Source organism: Harpegnathos saltator, unplaced genomic scaffold, assembly GCF_003227715.2.
Source record: "Harpegnathos saltator strain DR-91 unplaced genomic scaffold, Hsal_v8.6 scaffold38, whole genome shotgun sequence".
Lineage (NCBI taxonomy): Eukaryota > Metazoa > Arthropoda > Insecta > Hymenoptera > Formicidae > Harpegnathos > Harpegnathos saltator.
Window position 1 is genome coordinate 2,949,934 of NW_020230183.1, and position 20,347 is coordinate 2,970,280.

Genomic DNA, 20,347 nt, shown 5'->3' on the forward strand with positions numbered 1-20,347 from the left:
CATCCCCGCCTCGCCGGTCATGGCAGTGTATAATGAGGAACGCCTGTTAACACGGTCGTGAGGTAGGTGTTTAACCGCTTCGGGGAAGGGCGTGTTAAGATCTCAAGGTAACGATTCAATTTTTACGTGGCGCAAATGTCGACGACGTACCTCGCGTGTTCTCGTGGAGCTCCGCGAATATTCTCAGCCGCAGCGATGCTCGCGCTACAGCTTCGCCGGCGATACTTGACGTTTCGCGCGCCTCGTACTCATTTTGATATTTTATATTTCATCTTGTTAGATACTTTACATTTTGATTTATTTGCGTTTTGATTTACATTTTGTTCCATTAAATATTATCTTCTATTTTACTAGGTATTTCATCAGATATTTTGCATTTTGACTTATTTACATTTTGCTTTACATTTTATTTCATTAGATATTTCACTAGATATTTTACCATTTGATTTATTTCTTACATTTTCTTTGTGTTTATTCTCATAATGCCCACGTCTCGCTCTCGTCTCGCCGAGAGTGTCGAACAATGAGTGCGACAGTGAGCTTTGCCAGAATTCAGACGTCACGCACGAGCGTGCGGTGAGAAAATCGCGTGCAGGTGTACCGGTGCGACCTCGCGCCGCGTAAGATTCCGTCCCGCGCGGGGGGGAGATGATACCTTAGCAATTAAACCGATCCTCTGAAACCTGTCGGCGGCGCGTAATAATTCGCTTTCAGCGGCCGGCCGGGAGCGCGCGATATCGCGAGCGCGCCGCGTCACATCCACGACGGCGAGAATCATGTAATTCGCATGATCGAATCCGATCCCAAATCCGCACGCGCGGATTGGACTCTGCTCCCCCTTCCCCCGCGTTTCCCGCGTTCTTCCTCCTCCACCATCGCGGCACCGCGATTTTCCGCCTCGATTGCTCCCGTAAAACAAAGTTGGCGCGCCGTTTGTTTTCGTAAGCGTTGTTTTCCGTCAGAAACTAAAGGGGGAATCAAAATAACGGTGATTCCTCCGGCGGCCTTTATACCGGCGAATAGTTTCGATTAATCCCGCGAAAACGCGTCGAGAGATTTTTACGTCCGTTATTTCGACGACGCAATCAAAAGACCGCTTCCGATATACACTATACTAGGGGGAAAAAGAAGCGCAAAAACATAGCGCCGCCCGCCGAGAGAGAGCGCGGATAGAGGGGTGAGGGGCGCGCAAGGTTACGAAATATAGATATCGAGCAGGTTGCGATTGATCGACTTGTGCATTCGCGAGCCGCGCTCGGCGCTACGCGTGTTTCTCTTTTACGTAATTTTTCTCCCGTCGCAAAAAACGATGCCGTGCCGAATTGTGCTCGCGCCAGTAGTTATTGCATTTCCGATCGCGGTTTCCTAAATATTCATTGCGCAGCGCGCGCGCGCGTTCCGTCGATATTTTCTTCGCGCTTTAATCGATATCGACGGCGATGGCGCATTGTCGGCCGGTAACATATTGTTAATGTTAATTGGAACGGCTGACATTGTCTTCGTGCCATTATTGTCAAAAGCAATTATCGCAATAAATGCGGCTGTGCGCGCGCGCGCGTGTGTGTGTGTGTGTGTGTGTGTAGAATGACGGTCAAATATTTCAGCGATAAACGCGCGAACGCGACGCTTTGTAATTTTCGCGTTGCAAAGCCACGCGTTAATTAAATTCAAGGATATGCCCATAGAACGAGACTGCCGTTTCGAGAACGCGAAACGAGCGAGAGGTTTTCGTCGTTGGATGAGAAATTGCGGGCTGGTTAGGTAGGTTGGTTGGTTCCGCGCCAAACCAGTTTCAATCTCTCCATCTTTCGTCCCTCCCTTTTTTCCTCCCGCTCTTCACCGAGATAATTAGACGCATTCAAATGAGCCCGGAAATCCCTCTCACGCGCTGTGCAACGTCAGGGCGAATTTCGCACGTGCTTTGGCTAATTTTTCCTTTGCCGCGACGTCGCGCGTCTCTCCGGCTTCTCTGCAATTTGCAAAAATCTCTTTCTCTTCGCGCGCTCGTTGCCGAGCGGCGCGGTGCGTCAAATTCTTTGTTATTAAAACGAAAATCCGCGACAACCAACCGCGCGCGGTACTCGCCGAGGTATCTCTCTTTCTCTTTCTCTCCCTCTCTCTCCCTCTCTCTCTCTCTCTCTCTCTCTCTTTCTCCCATTCCTTTTGATCACGCGAGGAAGAACACGCGACACTTGAACGAAATATCCCGTCATATCCGGAATGGGGGGGGGGGGGCTACCTTACAGAGACAAAAAAGAGGAAGAGAGAAAGTACGCGAAGCTCATCAGAATCCTCCGAGATTTTCCAGCAGATTTTCGAGCCGTTTCTTCGTCGGTTTTGCAGAAGCCTCACACATTTTTATGTACAGTTGTTGGCGTATCCCTTTCTCCTTTGTACTCCTCGCGAGGCATCTTGTTAATAGCACTTCGTTCGCGAGACGGCTATCTCTCTCTCTCTCTCTCTCTCATCCGCGGAGCGAGCAGCTCCGTCGCGATCGCACAGAAGGATAATATAAGGGGGGAAAACGCATCGACCGTCCCCGCTGTGACAGCCGCGTCGGGACTCGCAACTCATCGGCTGCTCGTACACGTGCGGAATTTCATCGCACTGGGGGACTGGAGATCCGGTGCAGCGCAGGCCTTTATTAATTTTGACCATGAAAGGCTCGCGGTGCGCGAATCTCGCCTAATGTACCATATCCGTATTATACACATTCGGGAATTAATGCGCGGGCATGCGCGCGCGCGCGCGAGCGCTCCCAAACCTATTTAGGTAGATTAAATCAATGGGGAATCGGTGGGCGGGTCAACGTATGAAAGTCCACGCGCAGTTGCATTACGTCATCCGAGACATCATAATTACATTAACTCACATTTGCGACATTGGCGCCGATGCACAACGCGCTACGCCGCACAGTGGGGCCAGATGACATTTTTGGGTGAAAATTCTCTAGAGACCTGAATTTCCAACCGACCATCGACACCAATGGATGTTCCATGGAGGTTGATCCTGAATAAAGAGATCCAAAGAGATCTGTCTAGCCGAAATTTGGAAAAAATTATTATCGGTTCAGGGGGTTCGTGGGTTTAGGGTTTGTCTTAAAAGTTTATCATTTAAAGTACAGTGTCTGTTGGGTTCGACCTGAATAGGTTCGAGCCTATGGATAGTAAATGCGAGACCCCAGAACTTATAATCACCTTTTGGAAAACTCAGAATTTCAAAGCTCATCATTTCAGTTCATATTAAGAAAGAATTAAGGATTAAGATCCCTCGGTTTTGTGCTTAACGGGTCTATTATTTGATGTTTAGATATTTTGGGCACATGAGTTTTGGGTCAATGGATTTCTGCTTCTGGATCGGTAAATCTCGAGGTGTCTGTCGATTGGCTTCATAGTTTCAATCCGCTGAATATTAGATAGAAATAAGTGTCGAATAATGAGTATTTCACAAGTTTCTCGCGTTTAACGTTAATTTTTCCTCTTTTGGGGCTAGTAAGTCGAGAAAAAAAATTTTTTTAATTTTGGCAAGACACATCTCTTCGGAATTTATTCAGGATCAACCTCGTCCATTGGTGTCGATGATCGGTTGGAAATTCAGGTCTCTAGAGAATTTTCAACCAAAGAATGTCATCTGGCCCCACTGTGCGCCGGTCGCGCGACGGCCTCTTTTTCCCTCGCGCCCCAAGGCACCCTTTGCGATCATCCCCCTTGGAGATTCGTCGCGAGCGAGCCGACGACGACGACGAACGTTCCCGGTATCCGTTTTGCGCCTCGAATTAACATAAATTCCGCGTGGAATCGGAATTATCTCCGATATGGAGAAAATTATATATTAAATAATTTTAATAACAGTTTAATCATCTTAATGATTTGATAATGAGAAATTTAATCATGGAAAATTATATGTGTGTACATAAAAAATGCACGTTCTACGCGAGGAATGCTTACACGAGAAATTATTATGGTATTTTGTTGCTGTTATTATTATTATTATTAATTAGAGTCTGTTCTTAAAACGAGAGATTCCCGAGATCTAAAGACACGTCGTATAAAGTCAATTTGGGGTTTCAGCGACGCATCGGAGCGTCACGTTGGCCGACGCAACGTGAAGCGCGCGAATGTCTCAATTGTTGTGTCCCTCAGTTTTTTCGTGTTTCGCGAATTTTCATATCGGCACAACGCGAAGCACTCGACGTTCCCGCTAATGCAGCCCGCGCTCGCTGATGCATCGCTGTGCGGGACTGATTAAAAAAGCCAGGCGCGATTCTCCCTCCCTCGCTCTCCTCCCTCCTGCCAGCAGAAGGGCTGTCTTCCGGTAAACCGATCGGCATTTTACCTCGCGATTGAGCGGCTTCGCCAGAGTGATGACGCCGGTGCGCGGGTTGACGACGAAATGGTCCGTGAGTTGTATGCCATATTTCACGGGCGATCCTTCGGGATCGTGGCCCTTCAGGACGAACACCTCCGTCCCGACCTTGGTCGATTCCGAGAGAGGCAAGCCGGACGGGTATCCCGAGGCGTCCAGGATGGGTGGCTCGTTCACGTTGTTACCCGCTGGAACAACAAGAAAGAACCGTTTGTTCTCGAGAGTTTATTGTTGGCTATATCGATCGCACGCTCGTGAAATCCCTACCGCTCGTGGCCGCCTCTGTGTGTGTGTGTGTGTGTGTGTGTGTGTGTGTGTACTTTCGGAGCTTTATTTATTCCAGCCGTTAACTCCCTTACGCGCTGCAAGCCGCGCGCGAGATCGGGGACGGCGACTGCTTCGGGGACGGCGAGTGAAATATGCAAGGTGGCCCGGAACCGCGCTGGCTGCTTTTGTTTTCAAACAAACGTACACGAGTTCTAATACGATATCGAGACGTGTGAATTGTCCCCGGGTGAATACAATAAAAGCGAAAAGACCTGGGCCCCGAGTCGGACGCCATACACAACGCTTGTATATGCGCGAAGCTACAAAGCTTTACAGGGTATTTCATATTAATCGCCCGAATCGGCGAATATCTCGAAAAGAAATATGAAAGATGCGGGAAAACGTTTTAGACAATAGTTGTTCGAATTAATCGGTAGAAGAGGATGACGTAATAAAGAAAATGGGAGTTTCTATTTGAGAAAAGTGATGATCAGTGAGTATCTCGAAAGTGGCGGCACCTGCGAGCAAAATGACGCATCGCTGTCTTTATGTCCCCCTTTAAAGCAAACAACTTTCGCCCGAAACGTTTTTCCCTATCTTTCATATTTTCCGAGATATTTACCTGGGGCGATTAAAATGAAACACCCTGTATATGCATAACATGCAGCTGTACGCGTACACCAGGTTAGGTCGCATTCCGCGCGGGAAGCTCTCAGGAGCAATTTCTTACGTAAAATTTGTATACACACACACACACACACACACACACACACACACATACACGGCGGGATCTCAATACGAAAATGTCGAGAGAGGCGGTAGTAGTAGACAAATAATAAACGATTAAAGTTGACCAACTAGAATGGCTGAAGTTTGTGCGCTCAGCTAGCGGTGCAACGTACAGCAGTGAGAAGCTGCACGCATGTGTGTCATCCATTTTCCACGTCGATACAGACATTACACGCGATGGTAATAAATTTGTCCCTATTGTATAATAATGCAATATCTATATTATGGTAGAGATATGGTAATAATATTTGTAAAATGCCCGCGGGAGTGACAATATCTCTCGTAATGCGCAGGCGACGCTATCGCAGTCATGTACAAACCAACAGCGCGGCACGTGTGAAAATGTCGGGGGAAAAGGATATTCTTCGCGCATTGGTCGCAGGTGAGTCGTGACATCCGGCAATTCCGGCAGGATTCCCCGGCCGTGTTGAGGAGTAAAAATACTCCGTCGCGGAAGAATCAAGTACGACGACCGAAGGCGAAAGATTACAGCGTCATGTCGTTACGTCGTCCTCGATTAGCTCCGCTCCGCAAGGTTGCGCTCATTTTGCTCGGGACACGCAGCGCTACTCGAAAGACCCGTTTCCCCGACGACTGACGCGACGATTAATCGAGATCTCTATTAGCCGGCGATCATCAACCATGAAGTCGATCAGCCGAGTACAATCGCTAAGAAACGCGGCATCGCGCATTCATTGCGCCGCGCGCGCGCGCGCGCGCGTCAAGTCGCGGCCGTTGCGCGATCGGTTCGAGCGATTAAGGCTACACGAACTAAACAGATTATGATTGATGTGTCTGTCGCGAAGGAAATCGATTTTTGCGCGCCGGCATCGCGCCGAGGATCTGTTTGCAATCAATTTCGCCTCGAAATCCGGGGCTTAATGTTTCCGTTGCTCCTTTCTTTTTTTTCGCGACGCGCGCCATCAATACGACGATCTCGCGCGCTTCGTGAACGCCGAAGAAAGCATGTCAGCAGGACGTCGGCAGTTTCTTTCGGTCTTTTGTGTGATATTGCATCGTCATGTCGTTTAGGGCTTACCAGGAGCGAGGGCTTTGAGTATTTTAGAGACGGAGACTTCAAAGGCTAATAAATTTTGCGTTTATACAGAGGAAACATTGACTCTTTCAAAATGGGACGTTTATCACATTTCTTTCTCAAGGAAAGATAACATTTAACTCTCGCTGTAACTCTGAGGCTGCTACGTCCGTATATCTACATCTTTGAAATATAACTAGAAAAATATATAAATATGCGGAAAGATGCAAACCATAAATAATTGTAATACATGCAAGTCTTGTATGTTTCTTATTACAAGTATTTACTTATTACAAGTTACTTATTACAAGTATTACAAGTATTTAAAATTGCGCTTCAAAGCGGCACGACGCACAGTACAGCCAGATGACATTCTTTGCTTGAAAATTCTCTAGAGAATTTCCAACCGATCATCGACACCAATGGATGAGGTTGATCCTGAATAAATTCCGAAAAGATCTGTCTTGCCAAAATTTGGAAAAAAACTTTTTTCTCCAATTACTAGCCCCAAAAGAGGAAAAATTATCGTTGAACGCGAGAAACTTGTGAAATACTCATTATTCGACACTTATTTCTATCTAACAGCGTATTCAGCGGATTGAAACTATGAAACCAATCAACGGACACCTCGAGATTTATCGATCTTGAAGCAGAAACCCATTAAGCCAAAACTCATATGCCCAAAATACCAAAACATCAAATATAGACCCGTTAAGCACAAAACCGAGGGATTTGGAGCCCGTCTTAAGCCCGTCAACTTAGGAATCTATCAATCCGAGAACTTTGTAGCTCGCGGATGCATGAAGCCGTATATATTAAGAACCCCAAATAGTCCAAGAACCCAACCTAGCTATAGCTAGACCCAAGTACTTACACTGTAATTTAAACGATAATCTTTTAAGACAAACCCTAAACCCATGAACCCTGAAGCGATAATTTTTTCGAAATTTCGGCTAGACAGATCTCTTTGGAATTTATTCAGGAGCAATCTCATCCATTGGTATCGATGATCGGTTGGAAATCCAGGTCTCTAGAGAATTTTGAATCAAAAACCGTCATCTGGCCCCACTGTGCGACGCAGTGAGCAAATGCGAAGATTTTAAGTTTGAGTGGACTCTGTAACAGATACGTAGTGCAGCGTAGCGTAATGAGCTCTCTCGTACGTAATCACCCGGCGACATCAGGCCGGGCAAAATCGAGTGAGGATTCCAAGTCGATCGAGATATCTGCGCACGGAAGAGAAATGGCGGTGCACTAGCCGGGGGTTACCTTGTATATACTATCACGCCCCATCCGAGCGACGTCGGATAAACTTTGTTCGCGGCGGGTCACGGCACTTCGGGAGCGCCAAAGAAGCGCTGCAGGTCCCTGACCGCTAATTCGATGCGAGGCGGAGGTCTCGACCTCGTAAGCCCGAAAAGTCGTAAAACTATTACCAAGTTGAGACGAACGAAATGCCTGCCTGCCTACCTGGCTTCCCTCCTCCCACACTCCCCGCCGTTTCGCCACCTCCACCGCGGAAACTTTCTTTGCCGAACTTCCGGCGCGGCCGGAAATTGTAGCGGACCTAATAGATACATCGCAGACTTTAAGGTCGGTCAACGAGGCTCGCTCCATCCTTTTTTACGGATCCATTCGTCGGGGTGAAGGTACCGGCGGGGTCGCAGCTGCGCTCTTCCACGCCTCTCTGTTCTCGTGACGACGGCTATGACGACCACAACGACCATGACAGCGACGGTGACGGCGAGGAGAGAGCGTCGTCCTCCTTCTCCAGGAATGACGATAATCGTTAAGGGAATAACGATGCACACGATCGCGATTCCGTTCCTTTCCTCGGGAAAGGTCCCACTCGCATCGCAGGACGTCGTTGTCCTCGTCGCGGATTCACGACGGTCGCTTGGAATTTTTGCCATTACCCTGCCGTGACTGTACCGTGCCGCCGTAACGAGCCCGGACTTTTTGCGCGAGCTGCACGCGCCGCTCGTAAATACGGAAATCGGGCGGCGACGAGACATCGTACCAACCCTGCATGGCGATATAACCCCCCCCTCTCCTCCCACGGGCTGCTTTCGCGTTCTTGTCGTGTCGCGAGATCCGATCGCGATGCGAATTTGCGCGGGGGGTAATTTGTTACGCACCGGTCGGGACTGTCGTTAAGCCCCCTCCCCCTCCCCCTCTCCTCTCCCCGCGAACTTGTGTTGAAATTATAAGATCTTACAATTTGTCGAAATATTCGGAGAGACAAAGAAATACAGTGCACGTGTTCAAAGAGAGAAAAACCCCCGTGAATATTGACAAATTTTGTCTCAATTGTTTTATACATTACCGATGTATGATGCGATTTGAATTAATTGAAGTAATTTGAATGCAGTCGACACGTGGAGAGTTGTTACACGGCTTTTCGAAAATATACCGCGATATCGATTCCTCACGAGAAAAAAAACTCGGGAATGACACAACTTTTATTTTACGTTTATTTAGGCCGCTACGTGATCTCCAATAAAATGTGCACACCTCGCGACGCGACCTCCTTCGTGTCCTCCACTTTGCAAAAATGTCCCGGTTTTTATTTTTCAAGATGCGGCTTGGACGCGGTGACCCCACTACTTGCCACTAATTACCAACCTATCTTTTTGTTTTTAATTACCTTAACACACACTCATTCATGCACCTCATTCAGGCGCCGTGTATGCATATACACGATACACACACGTCATAAATCCCTGGGAACCTTCCTCATACCTCCATCGTAATGAATTATTAATCTCCCATCATGCATTAAATGTGAATGAATGCGGCACAGACGCGCATGGGTAATATGAAAGATTAATGCGACGTCGTGAAATTGAAAATGGTGGAACTTTACGGCGTCTGGAAATTCGATTGAACGGAAATAAATCTTTAGTAGCACATAGATACCCGGCTCTACATCATCCCGGTGTATGTGTGTGTGTCCGCATAATCTTGACAAATACCGATATCGATCGCAATCGATGCCGTCGGTCGGGCTGTGTTCCCCCTTGTCACAATACATAACGCTCATCATCGCACAATAAATCCTTGCACTTTTCATCGCGCTAAATTATTACTTCCCCTTGAACGCCGCCGACGATCCAGTCGCGAGTGAATTAATCGTTTTCCCATCAAGGAATAACGTTCGCATGTGAGACGCGAAGAAATCGCCCGGATATTTTCCGCGGATTAAAGCCGAGCGGAGCGGAGCTCTGCGGCCGCGGGTAATATGGAAGATTAATAAAATGTCACGACGTTAAGCCGTACATAAATTAACTGGCGCGCGTCTCGTCCTGCCGGGAGGAATTTACCTCTACCGAGACACGAATGTAAATCCATCGAAGGCCCCGCGTTGTTATCTCTCTCGACGCGCGGAGGAATGCGCGTCTCGTAAAAGGCGGGAATAAAGGGAACTATTACGAATCCGTGGTTCCGTTCGCCACTCAAAGGATTCGCGCGCGGTCCTAAAAGGAGTGGCGTAAAGAAGGAGCCATTAACCACGTTTCATCCACGAGTCAAATGTGCTGGCGTCGCGATTCACGCGCCTTGCGGATGTTGTAAAATGTGCAGATTTCGTGCCTCCTGATGTAATTGACCGCGTGGAACATTTCTAGTTGGATTCGGCTCGATTTCTCGAACTGCTCGAAAATATTGTCGCTTCCGATTGGGGGGATTTACGCGCGAGAGAGAGAGAGAGAGAGAGAGAGAGATTGAATTACAAGGTCGCAACACGCGTCTTTCCAAGCGACAATCCAAAAAGAGATTCCATCCTTTTTAATTTCCGTCTCGTCGCCATATTAGAGAGATATATATATATCGTCCTGATCTTGAAGGGGATTTACGACTAACAGAAGGGCGTGCGATATACTTCGCAAAATATAATCAATTAACGGTGGCTCGGCGATGCGCGGCACGGCAAGACGCGTTTTCGCTCCTAAAATATACTGCATTGCGTCGAGACGATGCATAATTAAGGTATAAAAACCGTGTAACATTGTGTAAGATTAATCGCCGTAAAATTGCGGTACTTTCAGCGGGGCGGGAAATTAACAAGTTCCTCCGCCTTATCGCGCGCCGCTAAGATGCCCAATAATTAATTTATCGTCGCGCGATAACCTTCCTCTCCTTTCCGAGAGAGAGAGAGAGAGAGAGAGAGAGAGAGAGAGAGAGAGAGAGAGAGAGAGAGAGAGAAAGAGAGAGGAATTCTTGAAATAGTCCTCATGGAGTAGCGTTCCACGGTTACACGAGTAATCCTGCCGTATCGACGGACCGCCTTAAGCTTGCTCGTGACGGAAATCGGATTTTCGGTAGAGGCGGCCGTTTCGTCTCGTCTCGTCTCGCCATCGAGCAAAGTGCTTCGCCAAAACTGCTTGCAAGAAGCGAATGAAAAAGGCTGAAAGGCTTCGAGCCGGGACGGGCGGGGGGAGGGGAGGGAAGGAAGGAGGAGAGAAGGAAGAGAAAAAGGAGAGAAGTTGGTCTCGAAGGGGAGAAAAAGAGAAGAAGGAGCGGAAAGAGAGAAGGAGCGGGCGCGGCCGCTCCTTCAGGTTGTAGCGCCGAAATTTCGCGGGGGGTCGAACTTTCGCACGGCGAGTCGGCCGATGAATTTACATGAGAGGAGGAAGAAGGGATCTCTTCTCGGCTATAACGTAAGGGATCGTAGGACATATCGCTGGGACGTACCGTCGAATGAAGCCTCTCCGCCGCCCGCACGTTTATTTGTGCCTTGTACGCGCGTGATCGAACAAGTATACCTTCGTCGCGTCGAACTTCTTTCGTCTTGATCTGACCTGAACGACGAGCGACATCTGCGACTTTCTGGGGATCACCTGGATCGTCAAAGTGATCTTGACGACGTGTGACGAGATGAGGGTGCGATTGAACCTGACTGTGTCTAGAACGGAATTCTCCACTCTTTCCGAAACGCTTCGGCAGGTTTCATGCATGAAATCATCAATGCCAAATGTCAAAGACATTGACATATTGATTCGATATAGCTCTTCAGACATCCAGCAAGACCTTCCCGTCTCCTTCCTAACGCCAGACTCGGTAACCCTCCACAGGGTGGAATTGAATAGAAAAGCGACGAGTCTTTCACAGAAAAAGAATTCGCACGGATTCGCACGTCCTGCTCCCGACGTGATCGCTCGACATGCTCGCCGCAATTAGAGGCCGGGGAATCTGGAGCAACCTGTATCCCCAAATCGCACGATAATCTTCCACAGAGCCGGGGGTTGTGCGGCCGGGGGCTTCGCATCCGACATCGCTTCGCTACTGGGGCGAGAGAGACGACGGGGGGATGAGGATGTTTCGCCGGAAGAAACGAGGTGGAGACTAAATTCTTTTCCAGCATCGAGCAAGGCTGCCGGCCTGGGATTATTTTAGACTTGTTAATGCAATTCGCTTGAAAGCTCGCGACGGTGTATTGCCAAATAAGGTGCGCACGCGCGGCCAACCACCTCGTCGCCGTGAATCTCAAGGATAGATGTGGTGGTTGGGGTTTTATGCGCTCTCCGTATATACAAGGTGTCTGCGCAAGTCCGCTCGCGCGCAGGCAGGACCCATCAGACTGACCGAAAACGCAAGCACGACCAAATGATTGGGACATGAAATATCTCGAGATCCCTCGAAGCAGAGTCTCCTCTTCAGCGAAAACGAGTGTCAAGTGGCGGTGATTTTCACTCGCAGCGAAAACACCGCCGCTCCAAGTCGCAAGGGTGAATGTTTCACTCGAGCTTAGAGCGGATCCTGACTCTACGTTGAGCGAGTGTTCCTGTCGACTGAAGCGGGCGTACGTGCTTCGTCCCAGAGAGACGCTCCCTCCAAGTACAAGTGGATGTACACGTCGTATACGGACACCCTGTATACCGTTGCTCCGCCACACACGACTCCGCCAGCCGCGCTTTGAGAGCTTCGTTGCAGCCGTACGAGCGGTGCGTGAGTGCCAACCCCTTCTTTGAGCTGCAGCGCAGCTTCCTTGCTTCCTTCCTTCGCAAGCTGGTTTCGACGTGCCGCGATATTGCGCCGGATCCCCGCGAGATATCCACCGCGTTTTATACCGACTCGCTCAGCGCGAGGCTCGGCCGCTACGCGCGTGCTACGGCTTCCGCATTGTTATTGAATAATACATGATTAGTACTACTGTGATCAAAAAGTATCCGAACTTTATTTTTAAAAGTCAAAATTACAATTCAATCGTGAAAATTCTGATATCTTCTCCTTCAAAGTCCCGACTAGAAATTTATCCCATGGTCCTGATCAGGTTAACCTCGTTTGGACATCAGATCCCAATAATACTATCGGGTCCTAGTAAGTCATGTAACGCAGCGTGGATATCAGAACCTTAGTACGGATTCATAGTCTTTATTGAGTTACTTTATGGAATCCTTATTACGTTTTCTTTTTTCAAATTATGGCTCCCGATTACTCGCCACCGCTATATTGGATGATGACATTAGAAATAAGAAATGACACGCTGAGAATTCTTTCATGTCATTTCCAAATAAAAAGATATGTGTATGAAATAATATTTTAAATCGCTTGAGCATACTTGTAAAATGTTTCGGGAAAGAAACATCAAATGAATATCATAAGATCATAAAGTATCACAAGGTGACGAGACATGAGGTAATAAAGTGTTAAAGAGAAAATAGTTGCATGTCACGTTAATTTTACAACTATTTATTGACTGCTAAAAAAAGGATAGTTTCTATAGCATTTTATACAAATATACGTATTCAAGTGATCTGAAGTGTTTTTTCAATGCAAACATCTTTATATTTGGAAATGACACCCAAAAATTGTTTTGTTAAAACTTGATAGTGCAAATCATATTAGGTACAATGAATAAAATCCCGACAAGGACCTGATTAACTGAACCATATTATTATATCATACACTAGGTTGGTACATTAAGGTTCTAATGTGGGCCCAATCATTGTAACCTTATAAAGGTCTTTCTTACTCATTTGTCGTTAGGACATTGCGAGGACTGACTTACTTAGGATTACCTTTCATTCATCCTATCAGGTCCTTATCAATGTTGGGTGAACCTGATGAAAATTTCCAGTCGGGGTAGTCCCCATTGCTTGCAACGCACACATGATAGCTTTGTTTGATCCAGTCCTGGAAACATCGCTCATACGCAGCAGACAGTATAGCCTTTAATTCAACGCAGCGATTTTTTTTTATGTCCTCAATCGATTCGAAACGCTGTCCGCGAAGTGGTTTTTCAGTAAGGGGAACAGGAAAAGGTCGCAGGGGGCCATGTCTGGTGAATACGGTGCTTGCGGAGCGACATTCGTTGAGTTTTTTGTCAGAGATTCACGCACAAGTGTCGAGGTATGCGATGGTGCGTTGTCGTGATGCAAAATCCACGAGTTGTTTTCCCACAATTCCGGTCGTTTCTTACGGATTGTGTGCTGGCATGATCCAAATGATATTCCAACTTCATCCGCTATCTCTCGCACAGTCAATCGACGATCTTGGAGCAGCAATTCTTTCACTTTCTCAATGCGAGTGTCATCCGTTGACGTTGATGGTCTTCCAGAGCGTGGGTCGTCTTCAACGGATTCTCGTCCTTCTTGAAACTTCTCAAACCACTCAAACGTACTTGTTTTCGATAAACGACCATTGCCATAAGCTTTTTGCAACATTCTGAATTCGCGTTTGTGAACGAAACTTCGTTCGCGACACAAAATTTCAAACAAATTCTTTGCTCCATATTTTTCGACGTCGTAAAAATCGCCGCGCACAACAATCTTCACTGATATAAACAACTGCCACTTTCGAACGGCTTGAAGGAACGCCATGATTTTTTCGCCAAATGTGAAGGACGTGTGTACCAACTTAAGAAAAGCAAACGGATTTGATTTACAGTTTACACCCGCGATTTAAAAAAAATAAAGTTCGGATACTTTTTGATCACAGTAGTAGTAACGGGTAATCGGTGATAATGAAGATGCAACGGACGCGCGTAGAGAATATTCGGGAAACTGGGAGGTTCGCTTCTACCGCTCGTTAATCCTGTCGCCAGCGAGCGGAATCGACTTACACGAGTCGAAACGCTCCGCCGAGGAGGAAGGGAATTGAGGCGGCACTGCGATCGACTTGTACTACTTACGAGATTTTATTGCGAATGCAGGAAAATAAATAGCCGATGCAATCGCGCGTTCTCTCTCTCTCTCTCTCTCTCTCTCTCTCTCTCTCTCTCTCTCCCGCCCCGCCGCTTCTCCGTCTCTCTTTCTGGTACTTTCTCTCCGGCTCTCGAAGCCTCCATGAATTTCGCTTATCTGACAGCTCTGGAATCAAATCTATTCGCTTCTATGGGCTTCATATACAATTTATCGTCGGGAATCGACGGGAGGCCACTATAGACAAAGGCCTGGAGATACGTACTCGCGATACAGATATTCTGTGATACGTTTCCGATGCAACTGAATGGAAGTCGGAATCAATGCGATGCAAAGTTGCAAGATCGTACGCGTGAATTGCCATTGTAAGGAGCGAAGGCGCGCGATAGAGATACGTCGCGCGGTGGAAAAATAATTGACGCGATTATCTCCACGTACCGTGCTACCGGCCGCAGCTTTTGTGTCCCGAGTACATCGTGTAACAAGTTTCACGATACACCGTCGGAGCGAAACAATGCGGAATCCTAATACCGGTCCCAGCTCGACAGGACCGATCAACGTGCCCGATGCGTTATGCGGGGTGCAAGCTTGCCGAGACGAGACCGATTTAGCGTTTAGACGAGCGAGAGATTTCCGATTTATCTGCGATAAATCCCCGCGGAATTTTCGCGAGTCAACGCGTGAAGTTGCAGCGGAAGCAAGGGAAATGAAGCACGGAAAATGAAGACCGCTCGCCTGCGGTCGCTTGTCGAGCAAGCGGAAATAATTGCACGAAAAAGATCAATATTACGGCCGGTCGTTCGGAAAGTTTCTCGACAATGGGAACTTACGTCGGCTGTTTGCAGCGAGAGATAAGCAAGTATCAGGTACTTGAATAAGTTTCCGCCGTTTCTCGCTCAAATTTATATAACTTAGTAAAATAAGAAGAACAAACGATACATCATTCAAAGTGTTTTCCGTCGTTAGCTATAACATTTTGCCACTTTTCAGCCAACAAATGAATTCCGCGATAAAAAAAGATGTTGCTCTTTTGAGCTGATCCACTCATCGAGCCAGTTTTTGATATCCTCACCAGGAGTGAAATGCTGCTCCGAAAGACCGTGTTGCATCGATCGAAACAGATGGTAGTCCGATGGCGCAAGGTCCGGTGAATATGGCGGGTGAGGTAACACATCCCATCCGAGCAGTTCTAATGTTTCCTTAACCGGTCACGCTACATGCGGTTTCGAGCATTGTCATGTTGAAAAATGACTTTGTCCATACCTTTTGGCACATTCTCCACGTTTTTTTTTTTCAATGATCGACTCAAAAATTGACTATTTCTTCTCGATAGCGATCAGCAGTGATGGTTTCACTCGGTTTCAGCAGCTCGTAGTATATCACACCTTTTTGATTCCACCAAATACTCAGCATGACCTTTCTTTCATGAATATCCCGTTTTGTCGTTGATTTTGATGGCTGACCCATGGCTTTACCCATGATTTTCTTCTTTTTGGATTATCGTGATGAATCCATTTTTCATCGCCAGTAACGATTCGCTGCAGAAATGACTTTCTTTTCTGTCTTTGAAACAATAATTCGCACATGGTTAAACGTTTTTCAACGTCTCTGTCTTTCAAAACATGTGGCACCCAGTAGTCTTGTTGTATGAATAAATCCTATTTAGCTTTAAGCGTTTGCTTATGGTCGATTCATCGACATTTAACGATTCTGACAATTCCTTAAGCGTTTGATGTGGATCTTCGTTCAGTAATGTTTCCAACTTTTCGTCTTCAAACTGTTTTGATGCACCAGAGCGTTCTTTGTCTTTCACGTCGTAGTCGCCATTTTTAAACCGTTGAAACCATTCTCCACTTCTTTCAGACAGAGCATTGTCACCATAATGTTCCACGAGCGAGCGATAACTTTCAATTGCACTGTTCTTTAAAATGAAATAACGGAGTAAGATCTCCCGCAAATGCTATTCTGTCGGCAGAAAATTCGACATTTTCAATGCAGTAGAAAATCCGTTGTTTACACCGCAATCAAATGGCAATACTGAATATTAAACCATGATTGTAGTACTTCTATATGGATGTATTACCATCTTAAACTACACGCACACAGTACTGCTAACATCATCTATCAGTAAACGGCGGAAACTTATTCAAGTACCTACACAGAGAGAACGATTTAGTTGAATTTAACAAATCCTTATTTGGAATAGTCCAAATAAATGTTTTGATTGATCGAACGAAGTTCTGTTTGACGCTGCAACAAAAATATTTCGTTGCAGCCTAGTTCCGACGGAATGTTTCTGTTGCGTCAAACAAAATTTTCTTCGATCAATCGAAACATTTATTTCGACTATTCCAAATAAGCATTTGTTAGATCCCACTAAATCGTTCTCTCTGCGTAACAGTACCCACTGATCGATCCGAGGGTGTATTATGTGCGAGACGAGTTATCGGCCGATATCATTCAATGCGTGCGACCACTGACGCGGGACTCGACGAACAAATGATATTTATTGATGTTACACAAACAAGATCGGAGACCGAGGTCCCTCCCCCCTCCTCCCTCCCTTTCTCTCTCTCTCTCTCTCTTTCTCGATATTATCTCCTTTCCCGCTCGATAAATCTCAGCGGAAAATCACTTTCGTAAGGAGGTAGCGTATATTTATTACCCGGCATTGCTGCGTCTCGCGACATACGCGCAAAACGTCTGCAACTTGCGACGCATTCTCAAATATAACGTTAGTTAATGTATCGAGCGCAACGTCGCACTGTCTGCAACTTATTCATTTCGGACGCCCGACGAGCAGGCGTTTACCTCGATTTGCGATTAAACCAAAGACCACGGAAACCGCACGGAAACATGGGGAAAGCCGAAATGGGAATTTCGGGGGAAGACAAACGGAAAGCGCAAAGAGCGGTCCCCAAAAGGGATCCACCCATGGCGGAAAAGAGGTGAAACAAGATTGCGTTCGTTACACCGAAAGCAAAGTGCTCGGTGTTTGTTACTGTAACCGCACGGCAGGAAACAGCCTGGCAGGCGGAAGCCTCTCTTCTGCAGCAAGTGTTACTACAGTTATGTTATGTTAACGAGGACAATCTTGTGTGCAAAACGGAGCAAGCAATGCTCCTTCGATCGAGGACACAATTGAGGAAAGAAGACAGTTAATCGGAACGGCGTTACACACACAAGCAATACGTTACTTCCCAACCCCCCCCCCTCCCCTCCCCCCGCATCATCCTTTTCCCTTCGCAGCCCATAGCAGCTATTTTCGGACGTCTGTGGTGGGGGAGGGGAGCAGAGGAAAAAAAAACGCGCGTCCACGTTGGTCGTTGAAGGAAGCAGCAGGACCGCGCAGGAGCGATCCGAAGGAGCTGTCGGTCGGCAAAATCCGAGCAGGCTTAATGGGGAGTCCCCGCTCGCGCGCGGATTTGCATGGCGGAGGCGCTTTTCGGACTCGTCGGAGGAATCCTGCTACGGAGGGAACTATGAGAACACGAGAGATAGATGAGAGGAGGAAGGGGGAGGAAGCGGATGCGGACGGGGTTTCGCTTCGAGCGAGAGACGAGAGGCCCCCAGGGTAACGTTCCGCGCGCGGAATTAATCGCGTCCACTTACAAAAGAAAGCCCCGCTGCCGCCGCGCCGCGCCGTCGCGTCGGCCATTGGGTCCTGCTCGGAGAACCTGTCCGAGATAAAAAATAATTAGTTCGAGAGAGCATCCGAGTGTTCTCCGCTCCTCCTCGACTTGCGTGTCCGCGAACCTTCACCCTTGTCACGTACGAATCTCTCTCTCTCTCTCTCTCTCTCTCTCTCTCTCTCTCTCTCCCCCTCCTCTCCCTTCTTCTTCTCGGTACTCGAGCTCGGTCGTTCCGACCTTGCGATTCTTGTCACTTCGAGACGAAAAGTACGTGCGCGGATTGTCGAGCTCGCGTTCGACAACAGGTGAGGAACGGCGGCTGTACGCCGAGCAGCTATTTCTCCACGCTAATCAAACCGCGCTTTCGCACTTGCTGATCAGATCTCCAATATCGCGGCGTCGGTTAATCAGGCCGATAATCTCTCAGCCTCTGCGGATGCTGCCGCGCGCGTTTGTACTTCAAGTCCTACCGCGATCGATGATCACCGTCACCGGAGACGCGCCGACGGGATTCTCTCTCTCTTCCTGACGCTCTTCGGGCTTTGATCCGATCGGACGAGACGTTTGGGAAGGAAGAGAGCCATTTTTTTACCTTAGCGGTATATAATCCGCGGAGGGAGACTCGCTATTTTCTCGGTGTAACGCGGCTGCGTCTTGAATTTTGCCCAAGTTGGGACGACCGAGTCACACTTGAACAACTTCGGTAACGAATGGAGCATTTCCCAGTCTCGAATGAGCAACGCAGCCCCTCGGGAAATTAATCTCTGAAAAATCTTGGAGAAGCAACATCTTTCGGGGAATAAATCTTCGACAAAGGGACAAAGGGAAATCAAGCCTCCTCCTCTTTCCTCCTCTCCCCCTCCCCTCTGCAGAATATTTACATCAAAATGCTGCGGTATTAAAAACGCGTGTACAGTCTGTAAAGTAAGAGCGTGTGCGGGTTAATGTGCAGAAAGATTTATTTTTAATGATTTTTGAGTACATGGATTCGTTGTACTCCATGAGAAGGAAAATGCTATACCATTAATTAATGAGTCCAGTCACACCAGCGACATTGATCATTGCCTGGCATCTCCGAGGCATACTTTCCACTAAGTTGACTGCGTATTCGTTCGGTAAAGACCTCCAAATGAGACGAATTTGTCGTGTCAGCTGCTTCAAAGTGCACACTCTTTTTCCTCGAAGCTTGTGCTTGAGATATGCCCACAGATTTTCAATGGGATTTGCATCTGGCGACTGCGATGGCCAATCAAGTGTGACGATGCCAGACTGCTCTTTCCATTCGGTGCAAAGCTTGCTCCGGTGTTTCGTTTGGGTCGTTGTCTTCCTGGAAGATCCAGTCCTCGTTTCTTTTTATGAAGCATCGTTCAGCAGTCGGCAACAAACACTTCTCATAAATTTTAAGCATTAAGGTCGGGCTCCGCTTAAACAAATTCACAATTTTTTTTTCCCATATTCGGCGTCACTTTGCCTATCGAGCCACGTTCTGCCAAGTCATCGACATTTTTGATCTTCTTATATTGCTGAACCCACTTAGCGACGAACGATTTTGACTTTCCCTTTGGTACTTAGCAGCCACTCCGCATATGACATTTTTGGTCCTTTGGTGTGGGAACAAAGGAACACAGCCTCGTAACGCGATGCGGCACTCATGGCGGTTAACGTGTTTCTCAGGTTAGCGTTCGACGTCAACTGAATCTTTTGTGAGCAACAAAGCATTCACGACAAAGATTTCATCTATCGGCTCACAAAAGAACTAGGACGATATTTGAAGCCAACTGCCATTTATGCCGTACACGCTCTTACTTTACAGACTGTAAATCCCGCCGTTGGCAGTTCTGCGTTCTTCCGACCATCTCGATCTCGATCCGAGCCGTTAATTCGACTTGCCACGGTGCGACTTGCGCGACGCTGAGTAAGAATACCATCTTCTTCGGCTTGAACAGCTGTCGTCGTTGCGCTCTCGTGACGCTACACACGTCGCGCGTCGTCGAGTGTCGGCGCGTCGCAAGAAATCGCCACCGAGATAAATGGCAAAAAGGATATAGTATGGTCGTATGGAATTAAAGCAACACGGAAAGAGGGCGTCGTAAGTCGGCGATAATTCAAGAGCAGGC

General features: G+C 47.5%; 1 protein-coding gene across 1 annotated transcript in view; it reads right to left on the minus strand.

Moving 5' to 3' along the window:
- The window catches only part of Cad87A (cadherin 87A), a 168,432-nt gene that overhangs the window by 30,920 nt on the left and 117,165 nt on the right, over positions 1-20,347 (minus strand). Inside the window, exon 3 of the mRNA XM_025300681.1 lies at positions 4,336-4,553. Within this exon, the coding sequence (XP_025156466.1) occupies positions 4,336-4,553 (218 nt within the window). The remainder of the gene's footprint in view (positions 1-4,335; positions 4,554-20,347) is intronic.